This window comes from Nuphar pumila, chromosome 16, assembly GCF_984573655.1.
Source record: "Nuphar pumila chromosome 16, dmNupPumi1.hap1.1, whole genome shotgun sequence".
Taxonomy (NCBI): Eukaryota; Viridiplantae; Streptophyta; class Magnoliopsida; order Nymphaeales; family Nymphaeaceae; genus Nuphar; species Nuphar pumila.
In genome coordinates, this window is record NC_143264.1 from 6,780,522 (window position 1) to 6,797,043 (window position 16,522).

The 16,522-nt window shown below is 35.8% G+C and overlaps 1 protein-coding gene across 2 annotated transcripts in view; it reads left to right on the forward strand.

Moving 5' to 3' along the window:
- EMB25 (DEAD/DEAH box helicase) overlaps positions 1-16,291 on the forward strand; it is a 38,467-nt gene extending 22,176 nt beyond the window's left edge. For both annotated transcript variants that reach the window (XM_089991567.1, XM_089991568.1), the window contains exons 7-16: positions 1,785-1,962; positions 2,429-3,028; positions 3,136-3,411; positions 5,726-5,932; positions 9,900-10,265; positions 10,417-10,653; positions 12,509-12,729; positions 13,888-13,987; positions 14,075-14,221; positions 16,057-16,291. In XM_089991567.1, the coding sequence (XP_089847693.1) occupies positions 1,785-1,962; positions 2,429-3,028; positions 3,136-3,411; positions 5,726-5,932; positions 9,900-10,265; positions 10,417-10,653; positions 12,509-12,729; positions 13,888-13,987; positions 14,075-14,221; positions 16,057-16,155 (2,431 nt within the window). In that variant the 3' untranslated portion in view covers positions 16,156-16,291. The remainder of the gene's footprint in view (positions 1-1,784; positions 1,963-2,428; positions 3,029-3,135; positions 3,412-5,725; positions 5,933-9,899; positions 10,266-10,416; positions 10,654-12,508; positions 12,730-13,887; positions 13,988-14,074; positions 14,222-16,056) is intronic.
- The last annotated feature ends 231 nt before the right edge of the window (positions 16,292-16,522 follow it).

Sequence of the window (16,522 nt, forward strand, 5' to 3'; positions counted from 1 at the left end):
TGGACTTTGGACGAACTGAACTAAGTTAAAATACTAAAAATGCAAATTAAACGATTAAATATATATGTATATATATATATTTATAATAGTATGCTTTTAAACTCAAGGACGCAGTTTTGCGATCCTTGTCCTCATTACTTTCTGTCATTTACTTTTCGCCATCGCGCTTTAGTGCACAGGCTGATTTCCTTTACGCATTTACTTGGCTTGATATGCGGTTTCACGTATCAAGCATCACTTTCTGTCATTTACTTTTGTCGCCGCTCTTTAGTGCATAGGCTGATTTCCTTTACTCATTTATTTGGCTTGATATGCGGTTTCGCGTATCAAGCATCGGTTTTGCGTATATATATATATATATATATATATATATATATATAGATAGATAGAGAGAGAGAGAGAGAGAGAGAGAGAGAGAGAGAGAGAGAGAGAGAGAGAGAGAGAGAGAGAGAGAGGTAACATCGACGTTTTTTGGACGCAACGTGTGTCGTTGATCGCCCACGCGATCAGCAATGCACTTTTTTTGTGTGTTTTAGGAGCTTTTAGAGGCAGTCTTAGACTGCCGCTAAAAGCTCTTGAAACACAAAAAAAAGCACATGGGCACGCTGGGCGCGTCCGACCTTACACTTGCTTGTATATATATATATGTGTGTGTGTGTGTGTGTGCATATATATATATCATGTCTACATGTATGTATATGTACATATACATATATTTCTTGGTTTGTAATAGGTTATGCCCTCTAGGGGCATTTTGGTTTTTTTATATGGTTGTAATAGGTCCTGTGCATTAGGGGCAGATTTGATATTTTTATTTTTATTTTTTGTCTTTTATTTTTTATGTATGGGCGTTATGGTCTTTTGACCATATAGCTCTCCCAACGGCTATATTTCTAGCGTTGGGAGATCCCCAACGACTATATAGGCTCTCTTTAGCCCTTGTATTGTGGCTATATAAGGGATATCTTGTCCCTTTTTCATGCATGCTTTTCTTAAGCATTTTCTCAAGTGAATAAAGATTATTTCTTTTATGTTTGTGCTCTTTTTGAGTGATATTTGTAAAATGAGCCCATTAGTAGCTTGTGTTTTGCCTTTAGAGGCTTTGTACTTGTGCTTGCATTGAGGCTTCATTACAGGGTGGGGAGAAAAGGTTGTTGCTGTGGCATGATGTGCTTAATAGAGAGCACTGTGAGGTTTAATTCATTATTCTTTTCATCCAAGATACAAATTCATGGTTTTGTTTCTGTCTTTGTTGTTCTCTCAATGGTGTTTTGTTCTTTGAATTGTTCAAAATCTTGGATTTTTCTAAATGTGCAGTAGTTGGCTGTATCATTTGGAGTTTGTTTATATGACTGCAGGAAGTGACAATTGCATAAATTGAGCTGTTTCATGCTGTTTCAGGAAACCTATGAGTTCATGATTTTAAATTCTTTTGTAAACAATTTTGGTTATATCCTTGAAACATTTGCAATATTTTAGGGTACGTTTTTGGTGACTGGTCCTTGAAACATTTGCAATATTTTAGGGTACGTTTTTGGTGACTGGTCCTTGAAACATTGGCAATATTTTAGGGTACGTTTGTGGTGACTGATCTTTGTTATATGTTTGCTGAATGATAACAGAACACCGCTTGCAAATTGAAGTCAAACTTTGTCCTGTATCTTTGCATGTTTCCAAACCTGTTTACTATTTGCAGTACTTGTAACACAGTGCTCTTTTTCCATCTACGCAGAAATTATTGTATGGAAATTCAACTTTTAGCTTTTCATGATATATTAAAACAGGAGGCTTTCAGTAAAATATTTGCAGCAATCCGCTTTGGTTGCCAAGTCATACGAGGAGGGTTTTCGGAGAAAAAATCTTAGGAAGTTTGGGAAAGAACGCAACTATGGTAACATCAACAGTGTAATTGAGCAATCACGTCTGTCAGAGAATGACATAAATGCACTACGCCGTTCACAGGTATGCTTGTGGTTGACTGTTTCTCAGCTTAGTAACTTCTTTTCACAGTGGCATATATTATGATATTTTTGAAAGTATCACAAAATCATGATTTATGCCACTAGGTTCATGATATAATGAAAATACTGTGATATTAGTGTTAACAATGAACATATTATGACTTTTTATCATTCAAATGCAATATATTCTATTTTATTGTCACAATATTGGAAAATATTCTGATTTAATTTCTTACCTATTCTTGTTGTTTTATGACTTTTTTTAACATTTTTTGATTTATTTACATTTCTTATGCAAGAAATTCTGATAAAAATTTCATAAAAGCAAAAATAAAGTGAAATCCTTCTGTGAAAATGGGTGCAATTAAGATGTGATATTTAACATTTACTATGCATCTAGTGCTTTTTACATTGTTTTAGAAATTTTAAATACTTGTTGGTTATTGAAGAATTCTTATTTCTTTCAGGTGCCACAAATTAGAGATACCTTGCGGCATCTTAGGTCTAGAAATATGCTTCCAGCTATTTGGTTTATATTTAGTCGTAAAGGATGTGATGCCGCTGTCCAGTACCTTGAAGATTGCAACCTATTGGATGAATGTGAGACGGGTGAGGTAGAGCTGGCCTTGAAGAAATTCAAATTCCAGTTTCCAGATGCCGTGAGGGAGATTTCCATAAGAGGCCTTCTGCAAGGGGTTGCAGCACATCATGCTGGTTGTTTGCCACTCTGGAAATCATTTATTGAGGAGCTTTTTCAGAGGGGCCTTATCAAGGTTGTCTTTGCCACGGAAACACTAGCTGCTGGAATTAATATGCCAGCTCGCACTGCTCTCATTTCATCTCTCAGTAAAAGAAGCGAAAACATGCGTATTATTTTAAGCTCCAATGAGCTACTTCAGATGGCTGGTAGAGCTGGGCGCAGGGGAATTGATAAACAGGGTCATGTTGTGCTTGTTCAAACACCATTTGAAGGAGCAGAAGAATGCTGCAAGCTTCTCTTCAGTGGTCCTGAACCTCTTGTCTCACAATTTACTGCTTCATATGGGATGGTTCTGAACCTCCTTGGTGTATGTAGCTCTCCTCCTTAATTTTCTTAGACTTTTCTTTTTCTTTGTCTCACTATTATGGTTCTTTGTATCACTTTTCTTCTTATTGGAAATTTTCTGCTTCACAGGGATCAAAAGTTACTCATAGATCTAAGGAAGATAGTCTCAAGTTGTTTCGTGCAGGACGAACATTGGAAGAAGCTCGTCAGCTAGTTGAGAAAAGCTTTGGAAATTATGTTGGAAGCAACGTTATGCTAGCAGCCCAAGAGGAATATCGCAAAATACAAGAAGAGATTGAACTTCTATCATTTGAAACTAGTGCTGAAGCCATTGATAGAAAGTGCAGAGAACAGTTGCCTGAGATGGCATATAAGGAGATCTTTGAAATGCAAGAAGAACTGAGGGTAATATCCTGTTTCTATTTTTTCATTTGAGAAGAAAAGTCTTTGTGCTTGAGTAAATATGACCCATTCTTTTACAATATAGTGAATATAACCCATTCTTTCACGTCTTTGCACATATCTGCTAAGATTTTTTTGCCCTTCTATGAAGAATACTAATTGTTTGTCCCATCTAGTTTTGATAACTGTGTGCTTCATAGTTCTTACAATATAGTAGATACAAGGTGGCATTATGCAGCCTGCGAATATTGGATGCCTTGGTGGACAGCCAGTTTAAATCATCACCAGACGGCAGAAGGGAGGATAAATTCTAAGACTTTGTTATGTTTGTTACTAATGAAGCCATGTTTATACTACTGCAATTGCTTCTTTTCTAGAAAAGTATATGAGGATCGAGAATGTGGCAGTACTTCTCGAACATACTTCACACTACTCCCTGAACATACTTCAACTTTTTGGCTTCATAAATCACATGGCGATGAAAACAACTTAACATCTATTGAGGACTTGTTTAAGAATTTTTTTTATTAAATTTCTGACATTACATTTTTGGCTTTTTGGCTTTCCGCTGAGGTTATTCATCTTTAGATGCTTGTAGCATGTCACTTTTCTTTTTTCTTTTCTGAGCATAACAAATTAATGATCTCTGGAACCGGGTTTGTAGTGAGTTAGCATTTAATAGAGATCTCTCATCTTTTGACCTATAGCATGCCTGTAACAGTGTTCTGTTTAAGTTGATGCTGTAGTTAATACAATCCGGTGCCATGCCCCGGAAATGTTACTAGAGAATGTGAAGTATCTTCCATTTTTCCATTTGAGTTACTATAGAGCTAACAGTTGAATCAATTTGGCTGTCAATAGAGAAATTCACTGCAGTTAAAGTGGTGTTCAATCTGTTTAATGGGGCTTGTAAGTTACTCATGTCAATGAGGGGCTTTACATTTTTCACAACTTAAATGTGGAATATCAGGGATACTTAGTTGTTATCCAGGTGGAGACACTGCCCTTATTAGATGATAGCATGTGGGACAAGCTTGCAATGCTTTGCTGCAGACAAAAGTGCCAAATTATGTATGTTGTGCTATTTCACCTTTTCGGATCGGTCAATTTTTGTTAGTTTTTGACTGTGCTTATGGTTGGTTCTATGATTTTGCAATGATGTTAAGAGTTAATGTTATATATCCCTTAAATGTTTATTTTTGCAACTGCAGTACCTAGAATATGTCTGTTTTTATATTGGAAGCTAGTGATATGCATGGTTTTGATGAACTAGTCTTTAATAGTTCTGTATGCGAGGAGGCCAAAAAGGCTGTTCAGTCATTTCACGTTCTGTGTCTGTATGGTTTTCAAATGTTCTTGTTCAATAAATGGATGCAATAATGACTTTGTTTTTCGGTTGACATATCCTGGGAAAATAAAAAATTTACAAAAATACTGAATTGGAAGGTGCAACAAGGATATGGCATTTACTACCTTGGTTTGTTATAGACTCAGTTATATATAAATTTTCCTAGTAATTGAATATGTTCTGCATAATTGAAGCTGCAACTGCAAGAAGGATATAATTTCAGTATATTTTGTGTTTTTTGTGTGTTTGGTGAATAAAGTATCTCAGTTTGTATTTGAGATGGATAGGTGTTGCAGGAAGGTAATTTGTGGGAGAATATGTCATGGGTACGTATATGTGTTTGCATGAGCGCACATAATGTGAATCAATATTTGGTGGAGTATGACACAAGTATGTTTTTAACAGTTTCAATGAGTATCAGTTGGTAACAATTTCTGTGTGATCCAGACGAGTGCTCATTTTATTTGCATGAAATTCCATTTTTGCACTGAGTGTGGATCTATAATTTGTGCTAGTTTATTTATTTATTGTTGAACGGATTTTGTTAGTGATAGCAGGTAGATCTAGTCTATGAACAGCTGACCATCTTGCTGGAAAAAAATCTGTAGGTTGTTGTCATTAAGGTCTCCTGAAAGGCTAAACTAAATTCATCAAGTTGAAGTAAAATAAACAGTTGACTTTTCCCAAAATTTGGGTCTGATTAAGATGATGTTTGTTGATCATGTACATTTCTATTGCTGTTCTGTTATGCGTGGTAACATTTTCTGTTATGTGCACTTCTATTGCTGTTCTATTATGTGCAGTAACATTTGTTAATGGGGATCTTGTATGCAGTTTGTATTTTATAGTTGGTTATGAGAAAAAAAATGTTACTTTATAGTTGGTGATGATAAGGAATCTTGGTGAAATCTAGGATATTGCATCACAATCACACATTTTTTGCTTATTCTGGTGATGAATTTTCTGCAGATTCAAAAGAGGTTAAGGACACAATTGCGACGTACCCTCGAATTGGAAAGAATGTCTGCACTGAAGCCACTATTGGAAGGGTCACAAAATGGTCTCTTGCCATACATATGTTTACAGTATAAGGACAAGGAAACTGTTCAGCACTTTATCCCAGCTGTGTATTTGGGGAAAATTGAAACATTCTGTTCTATAGGGCTTAATGATTTGGTAAGCCATTATGTATTCAGATTTCAGAGTATCAGCATTATTGAAGATATCATGACAATGACTTGAATATATCAGGGAGATATCAAAGAATGTTGAGAAAACTTCACCTTTCTAAGTTTTTAATTTAAATGATGTTTTTTAATTGGTTACATATTGTGTTCTTGATGCATAATTTGTCTGTTTTGCCAATATTTTCCTGAGATCTATGCAACACAAAATAGTCCAAGAAATTGTTGAGACTAATATTGGTGAACATGTGTGCCTGCATGATGTCCTTCCCTTTAGTGAGGTTTTCTGTCCTGAACAAGTGGCAGGCACCAATTTAGTGAATCATAGTTGGAACTACAAATGAATTTTGGTAATTTTGCATTCAATATACTGCGGTTTGTAATTATGATTTTTTTATGAATAGTATAACATGGCCTTGATGACTTTTGCTATTATCAGGATAAAGTTTGACATTTTTTATCTTGGCAAAGAAAACTTTGAAGCTAAGTCACACGGACTCGGCTAAAAGGTCGACGCACCCGCGTCGACACGCCCCGACACGGGTGCGGCTTCAGACACGGTCAACGAAGTGTCGGACTTGGTCAACGCACCGGAGCCGAGTCTGTCCACATTTTGGACTTGGTCAACTTTGATCGAGTCTATTTTTTTCCATTTATTAAAATTAATTTTGGACTCGGTCAACTTTGACCGAGTCTATTTTTGTTCATTTATGATTGTTATATATATATATTTATTGTTATATATATATATATATATTTTGTCAACTTTGACCGGTTAACTTATTGCTTTAAAATTTACAATCTTATTATTGTTATAGATATATATATAGCCGTGTCCCCGTGTCCAAAATTTTTGAAATTGCTCCGCATCCGTACCCGCATTGATGCAGAGCCTCTTGAGAACATGAGCAATTTTGACGAGTTGAATCTCAATCCAACTCTTCGAACTAGATCAGGGCGACAATACCCGAGACGATCCAATACCATGCAGGACATGTCTAATCCAATTGGATCCTCGAAATAATTCAATCTCTTTAGTGGCTACATTGTTTTGGCGAATATTGATTGAAATTTTGTCAATTTGGAAGTCACAATCAATGTTTCTTTTTTTATTTTTTAGGTGCCGGATTCTACGGATCCGGATAGTTCTAGTACCCAGTAGGATCTTTTTGTGGTATTAGAGGGTGTGTGGGGATTCAGGGTAGTTTTTCTTTTTTTTTTTAATTTAGAAACCCAACTTCGTGTAGGGTTTTCTGATCAAAAGAGTTATTTGGATCTTATCCAAGATCCAATTCAACCCAATCCATAGATGGCACCCCCTTGGTTGGACAACAATAACCTTCATTTGAATTTAATTGACCATAGAAAGTCAAGTTGGCTGTTGGAGTGTAATGATTCTCATTTTTCAAATGATGTCCTCTAAGTGGTGGAGAGGAGTGGCAATCTTGGAGAGACCCCTCTTCATGATGAGGGTCTCCCTTAAGTTCTTAAAAAGCCCTAAGGGAGGGGGTCGACCAGCAGTTTTTTGATTAATTTCTTGAAAGGAAAAAGAAACATGGAAGTGGAGTAGTTGTGTGTGCTGGTTTGTTCAAAGAGAAAGGAGTTTCAAAAAAGAGAAGAGCTTGGAACATCAATGATGATCTATAGTTTCACTCGTGCTGGTAGTGGAGGACGTGTGTTTGTCACCTGTTGCTGCGGACGTGCTTGTCATTTCACAGCTGAAATCGTAGGGAAGGTGACTTGTTGGTTTGTGGCTGTAATATCTCAATGTACTTCACTCAATTGAAGTCCTCGTTGCTGAAAATAGTTGGAGACATAAAAAAATCACCGTTCGAGATTTGTGTACTGCCCCTTGTTGTTGATTTACTTCCAGTTTATGTTTGAACTCTGCTGAACATCTCTGAGTTTCTGAACTTATGAATTGTTATTTGTTTATTACCTGAATTACAGTTTGAACTTTACTTGTTATTGGGTCGTTAGCCATTGTGTTACCATTGATGATTTCGAATCTGATTTTAAAAGAGGGAAAGAGGTTTGATTTCTTGTATGAGAAATAGTTTGTGTTGTTGATTAGCATTCATGTGATTTTTTTAATCGTATGCAGTTGGATCTTAAGAGCAAATTTTGTTTTTTTGGGATTGTCCTTCACGGAATTGAGTGACTGGAACCCCTGACATGGTTCCATATTTCAGTCAGTTCTCTCATTTGGCTGAACGTAATTTCATGAGCCATAGCTTGTTGAAAAGCTAACTGCCTTCTCTACATTTCTTCTGATTACCACATTTTCTGAATCTGCTGTTTTGATAACTTAAATTGGCTGTTAATCTCTATTACCTGTTTACTGTTCTGACGTCTGAACTGCATCTTATGTTTCTGAGAGCATTTGGGTGTTTTAGTCATATCTCGATCAATTTTGACTCAATTTAAAAATCTGTTAATTGGTATGGAACGTTAACATCTTGAGTGATCGACTTTGTGTTGAAGATTTTCTCGAAGTCGTCCATTTAATCTGTCAAAAACAAGTCTGTTCCTGACTTATAAAATTCCTAAAACGTTATGCTGTTTAGAGTGTGTAGAACGACAGTCTCACGTATTTTAAGGATAACATTTCACAGACTGACCCAAAAATTTCAAACTTTAGCTCATTTGAAAGGTAAGAGATTTTTGCATAAACTTCGTGTTGAACACTTTTCAAGATTAGTTCGTTTAGATGGACCAAACCGAGTTTGTTTCTCACATGTAAAAGGCCCAAACTCGTTTTCTGCTAGCCTGTTTTAGAAAAAAACAGACCAGCGTGTGTTAGTGATATCTTTTTGTGTAATAAACCAAAAATTCTGATTTTTGGCTCATTGGAAAGATAACAGATACACAAATAACTTTTGTGTTTTAAGTTTCTGGGAATTCGGCTGTCTGAGGGTTCAAAACTTTCCCCCAAGTCAGATCGTCTGTTTGGTTAGAAACAGAAGGCCGTCCTGTCTTGTCTGGACCATTCCGAACAGACCTGTTCCGTCCGTCCTGAGACTGGGGTGTCTCAACTGTCCGCATCTATGGGGAAATCCTTTTCCCACTGTTGTGTGTTGAGTTAATATCTCAGAATAGAATCCCCTTGAGTCCGATCTGGACTCTTCCAGTTTGGTAAAGTCTTTTGCGCTTTGAGATCCGTTTGGATCTCGGATTGTGGATCAGACCCATACCATATCCACCATCACGCACCCATGTGACATAGCTTTGAAGTTTGAACTTCTTAAAATCTGCTAAATATCATTGGCATTAAGGATTAAAATTTATTTGTTCAAAGAATAATGTGTTTAACATGACCGGACTTTGACATTTTAAGCACTGAAAACTTTGAACTTCTTAAAGTCTGCTATATGTCTGAAATTAAAAGTTAAAATTTATTTTTTTGAAGAAGCATTTGCGTTTTTAACGTTTGTCTATGTTGTGGAAGACATGTTGAATTTGTGGGTGTGCGTGCATGTGGCTATGTGAGCAAGTGAACTCATGTGTGTGAGTCTGTTGTGCGCGCATGTGTATACAGTTTCCTATTCAAGATGGGTACCTGATCATTACATCCACATTTTTGGCTCGCTATGGCTGCCTGGAGTGGCTCTTCTAAGTTTACCTTCATCTGTGAGCAGAACTGCTGTTCTTTCTAATATAGATAGGACATTGAATGGTATATGGACATGCTGATGCAATAGGATTCCAGCTCAAAATGATCATGCAATAAAAATTGAAGTGCTCAAGAATGAATAATGAAAAAAGAAAAGAATACAGCATGTTCGGAATTTGAGTATACCCTGCACAACACTAATACCAAACATAATCTAACAAATAAGTTTGAGTCTGCTTTTCAATCTTTTATTCTGTAATGTGTTGTATCTAGCTTTTGCCTTGAGATCTAAGCAGAAGATTGTGGTACTTTCAGTGTTCAAATTTTGTTCTTATTTTAATGATAGGTTAATGAGGGTCAATCTCTTCAACTGGAAGACTTGAAATTGGAGCATGATTTTGGAGATACTAAATTGTCAGAAGAAGCAAAACTTTCTTATTATGTGGCTCTTGGATCTGATAATTCATGGTATCTTTTCACAGAGAGGTTTATCAGAACAATCTACAGGACGGGTTTGCCAGATGCTCCTTTGGTTCATGGTGACACATTACCAAGCAGCATAATGAGGCAACTTCTTGAGAAACATGATTTGCTGTGGGAGAAGCTTTCCAATTCTGGATTTGGTGCCTTATGGTGTATGGAAGGTTCGCTCGAGACATGGTCATGGAGTTTGAATGTACCTGTTTTGAGTAGCTTATCTGAAGATGATGAGGTATCTACTCAGTTCTTTTATTGTGTTTGTTTGTCTGGATGATTTCCCATGATATCTCCTAAAATTCTTTTCAACATAGGGCTCTATTTTACATGTATTGTTCTGTAATCCAACTGTAATTGTATTGCTTATCTATTATCTTCATCTGCAGGTACAACAAATATCTCAAGCATATAATCAGGCTCTAGAGAGTTACAATGATCAGAGAAATAAAGTTAAACGTTTAAAGAAAAAGATAATGAGTACATGGGGTTACAAAGAGTATAAAAGGATCATAGATATGGCCAGTATTACAAAGGTGAAGATGGAACGCTTGAAGGATAGATCAAACCGGTTGATAAGCAGGATGGAGCAAATTGAGCCCTCAGGGTGGAAGGAGTTTGTACAGGTACATTATCACTGCTCATATCACCTCACACACTGTTTCTGGTATTCAGCATGCTAGTTACAATGCTATATTTTGTACTGGTTATAGACTTAGAGAATTACTAGGACAGGCAAGGAGCAGGACAAGTTTGAGTTTAGAGTTGGCTTGTTATAGGACTTAGATGGACTTGTAGATCTGGTAGAAGACAGGACTGGCTTCGCCTAGTCATGCAGTGACTCATACATTTTGATCACAAAGAGAGCCTTTGACAGGAATGTTCTTGCAGGAATCTTTAGTTTGATCAGTACTCATTTGGCTGAGGAAGTCTTGGTTGCTACAAACCATGTTAATTAAGGTGGGATTTAACTTTGCATAGTATATGCCAAGCCCTTGAAACTTTCAAAAGACACTGAGTTTACAATTCATACTTTGATTCAGCTTATGGGAGTTTTCAACTTCCAAGTTGGATAGGCACTAAACTATGGTATTTGCAAACATGCAATATTTATTATACTTATTTATTTCATTTTTTATTTGTAATCACTATGAACCAAGTTTTGAGCATCATTAAAGGTTCAGAAGTGGAGTTGTAGTAGCCTAGAATTTAGCTTTTACTCGCTTAGCCTACCATTTATGTGCCCCTTAAAACAAAAATCCAATTAAGAGATTTTTTTATATAGAAACGGAGTAAGATCCATTGATATGGAGATTGATTACTAGATAGTCTTTCCTTTTCTGGTCATAGTCTTGCACCTTGGTTCCATAAATAATGTGTAATAACATGTATGGATAAAGAGATGAAACATAGGACAAAAGCAGCAGTAAGCACAGAGGACACCATATGTTAGTTCTTTGATGATGTCAAACAAAAATGGATCAATTAATTCTTGATACGTATAATAAAAGACCCATCTTCTGCGTTGCTTATCCTGTTCAACATGACAAAATGGAACATATGTAACTTTTCATGCCATTATGATGTGTGTTTGTCTCCCCATCTCTCTCTCATATATATATATATATATATATATATGGCTTTTCTTGACAGAAGTAATCTGGGATTGAAGTGACCCTTTTCCATTGTTTGTCTAATATGGATTTTACCTTGATTGCAATGAAATAATTTTTCTTCATAATGGGTTTTCTAGTATTTGGAACCATAGTTGGCAACCCCAGCGAGTTGACTCGGGAATTGCCCGAGTCGACCCGGATCGGACCCCAACTGGGTCACGATTCACGACTTCCGATCCAACCCATTAAATAATTTTTTTTATCATGTATTTTATTATTTTAATGTATAATTCTTATATAAAGTCACTCGTTATGAAGAATCTAATATTGTTCAATGAAAAAATTAATAATCATGTATAATTATATGTTTTTGTAACTTATCTATTGACATATTAGCTTGAAGTTTAATTATTTCCATGTCTTATTTATGTGCTTACACTATAAAATATAGAGTCCTGACTCGTCCGAGTCACCGAGTCAACCCACTGACTCGGTGACCCAGTAGGGGTCCGATCCGAGCCCGAGTCACGAGTTTGCCAACTATGTTTGGAACTGTGTTTGAGGATGTTATGTATTTCAGTCATTTTTACATGCTTGTGTTGATATTCATAATTGTTTCACATGTTTTTGCTTCTTAGCATGTTGCTTATGATAAGAAGTTACTGGTTATATGTATAGATGACTATTTTGGATCCTGATGTGAGTCTGTGGGCCATCCCTCTTTTTTTTTGCTATTCAGCTCATTTCTATCCATAATGTGATGCTTCTTTTCTAACTCTTTGGCAAATCTTGAGTTTTGGTAATTTTTTCTTTCGAATCAGAAATTTATGAAAAATTGAAATTTGCTACTTTCTTGCAAATGCAGGTCAGCAATGTCATACATGAAGCAAGAGCTTTGGATATCAATACCCACATGATATTCCCTCTTGGAGAAACTGCATCAGCAATCAGAGGTGAAAATGAACTGTGGTTAGCAATGGTTCTTAGAAATAAAATATTAGTGGATTTAAAGCCTGTACAACTTGCTGCTGTTTGTGGAAGTTTGGTTTCTGATGGGCTAAAAGTTCGTTCATGGAAAGAGAACAGGTTATCTTCCGACTTAAGTTTTTTCTCCCTGTCTGCGAAAAGTAGAACTCTATTGTTCATCACATGTTTGGTCTGTTCATTACATGTCCAGTTGTATTCTATAAGTTGATAATTGTATAATTGCCTTTTCTTAATCATCTATTATTTGTTATGGTGATGTATGTGGAAAATCTTGCTTTCTTCTCCATCAATTATCTTTTTATGTCGGTACATCTGTAGTTTGAAAATCCAATGATGCGTGACTCAACTTTTAGTCAAGACTTTGGCTGGGTCAATCCAATGACTTGACATTTATTTACTTCAGTTTTATATAGAACAATAGTAGAAATGTATTATATAAATAGAAAATATTTGTATATAATGGTAGAAATGTCTTCGACATAAAAAATCACATTTAAGAGACAATTAGGAAATGTTTGGTGATATAAGAAATATCTATGTATCAAAATATTTGAATTATAGGGTAGATTCATCATATTTATTAGTCACTGAAATAAATGTCATGCATCAGAATTGACTAACTGCTACTATATATAAACTATCCAATTCCAAAATCAACTGTTATGAAATGACAACTTAGTCATGAATCATGATATCGAGAAACTAATCAAGATTTTCAATGTGAAAACATTATCATAAAATCTAAAATAGCAAATAAAAGTTATTAGCATAGCTATAAGATTGTATTTTAATGATAACTAACATGTATGTTCATGTAAAAGTAAGAAAAAAATAAAATTCTTATCTCTATCTTCATACTCTTATACAGTGAATTGTGCGCAATTGGAATAAAAATTGAAATATGATGGTAGATGTGTGCAGTCCAACCTGGTAGGGGAGCGACCCAGATGGGTTGGATGAGTCACTTGGTTATCTTGCCAGGTTTATAAACCATGGTTGTAACCTTATTGTCTCTGTTTTCCATTTGTCCTATTAATGAAGAGCAATTGTTTACTTGTAAATTCCATTCTCGTAGTTGGAAAATACAATTATGGACAATCTTCAGATTTTCTATTTGTCTTTGTTGCAAGTAGTAGTAGACTAGTAGTAGTGACAAATTCTTTAGGTGTCCCAAGTATGCTTTCAAAAAGTTTTTCTATTTAAGGCATGTTATGTGTAGCAGCTGGCTGATGTTTTCTTTTCTTTTTTCAATTTTAGTTATATATATGAAGCATCAGCTGTTGTGACAGATGTCATCAAATCTTTAGATGTGCAAAGAAGTTCACTTTTGAAATTGCAAGCTAAATACGGGGTGGAGGTCAGGAAATACTTAAGAAGGTTATTGTTATGTATCATTCATTTATTGGATTTGTTTGATGATATTTCTTTTCATCTCTCTATCTAGATTCCATGTGAACTGGATAGCCAATTTGCTGGAATGGTTGAAGCATGGGCTTCTGGCCTAACTTGGAGGGAAATTATGATGGATTGTGCAATGGATGAGGGAGATCTTGCTAGACTCTTGAGGCGCACAATTGATCTTTTGTCGCAGGTCAGACTTTTTTTCTTAAGTGAATCTAGTTGTATGTGTCCATAAAAAGTGCTTTTTCCTGGGTAGTGATGGATCACCTGTTAATAAATGAAGCAGAGAGGGTAAGTTATCAACTGCCTCTTGACCATTGCAAAAAATGCAAAGCTGATCCTGTCTGTGACACATCTATATTTGATCATTGTACATATCTGTCACTTGACAATCCCGTCTTCGTGTATTCATTAAAAAAGGAGACCCTCTGTTTCAGCTAACCAGTATATGGACTGTTGGGTCCTAAGCAAACTAAATCTTTGAAACCCTAACCATGGACAAAACCTGCAGTCTAAAGTAAACTACCACACTTTTGAAATCGTCAGGCAAAGAAGAAACTGTTGTGGGTTCTTAGATATTTGGGTCATAAAGAGATTTCCAGCAATAGAAATATTATTGGAAATTGTTGGGTGAATTGGAACTGAGAAAAACATGTAATGATGCTGATTTGTGATATTACTATAACAGTATAACTTGACGAATCATAAGCAGTGTGACCATTAGGTCTATAGCCAATTATCTTCTATCTCTCATCTCCCTGTAATAATACATATAACAGAATCGTCTCTGCCAGTCCTTTAAGCAACATATGTCAAGGACTAGACTTAGTAGAGGCACCTGATCAAGCAGCCATGGAACTTTCACTGAATTCCTCTTTCTACTGACATGGTCTTTAGACATGTCTCCTCAAGACTCAGCTCCATATAGGTGAAACAGTTGGTCTATGGATAAGTGCCATTCTCACATGCTCAAAATTCAGTCCCGAGGCCTTTCATGAGTTGACAAAATGGTTCTGATTTATTTGCTTCTGAGAGAAATGTTTTTTGCATAATTCCATTAGTGCTAAGATCATAGTGATGCAATCACGAACAACTTTACCTCCTTGTTTAGCTTCTCTAATTTTCTCCTTTATACGAAATTCTTATGGGAGATCGCTCTGTGTGCATCAATTCTAACAACTTCCATGCAGCTCCTGCTCTCTTAGATTCTGCAGAGTAGATATTTCATCATTGTTCATGAGCTAAGAAAGTACTTTGTCCTTCCAGCTTTCCATTCTTTCAACCTTCTCTCATATTCGTCCAATCTCTTTTGTTTTTTTGTTCACTTATCACCTTGATCTTGAGAACCTATATGTAATTGTGGTACACAGATTGACACATCAATAAAACCCACAAAAATCACGTCCTGCTATGAAGCTATGTAGTTAAAATTGCACCTAGCACTTGACTAGGTGACCTGGGTGTGGGCCTAGTGCCTAGCAGCACGTAGGTGGGGGCATGTCCATTGGTATTTGTATGTGTTATATAATTTTTAAGGCATGATAATCTTGTTTTAGTAGTGTTGTACAAAATATTAAATAGAGGGTCGACTTCTATGTTTCCTTCAATTGGAGCATGATGAATATGACAGACCCACAGTAAAGAAAAGGTGGTTTGATGGGATAGGACCTTGGATCAAACCCTAGGGCTCTAATGCTGTGAAGTGAGATGTTAGAGTTCAAGAAAAGAACAAGAGTAATTTATTCCCGTCATTATGTTGATTACTACAAAAGAATAAAAAGGCTATGTACCAATAAAGATAGTACAATAAAATGAATAAATACCATTGTCTACATGATAAACATACTCTTAAGTCTTAACATACTATTTTGCAGTTATGTCCATGAATTGTCTTAACATTTTGTATGATAAATTTATACTACCATTATGCACTTGTTTCTCTTTTTTCACATTATTTTTACTGCAGTCTTTCCTCTATTTGGTATTGAAAATTTGATGCATTCTATATGTTTTCTACATTACCAGATACCTAAATTGCCAGACATTGACCATTTATTGCAAAGCAATGCTGCTACAGCAGCACATGTTATGGACCGCCCACCTATCAGTGAGCTTGTTGGGTAAATTATGTGGTGCTAAGATGATCTTTGTGAACCTGGTCCTCATCCTCGCAAGTGTTTGGAAAATGTCTTCTATTATTAACCAATTTGATGTCTTGTGGAATGCTTGATATAATAGTATGCCAAGTAGTTTCTTATCACATCCATTTTGGTAAAGTGTGTTGCCATGAGTCGATGGCAGGGCCACCAAATGTGTGTGTATTTGTATTTGGTTGTCATTAATAATTTAATACTATACTTTCTAACACACACCACTTTTTAAAAAATTTCCTTGTGTGCTCTATAGATATGATGTATATAGTTCATATAGTACAAGTACATTGGATCATGCAACTTGTGCAAACAGATCCTTTTTTCAAGAGCTTTCAGAA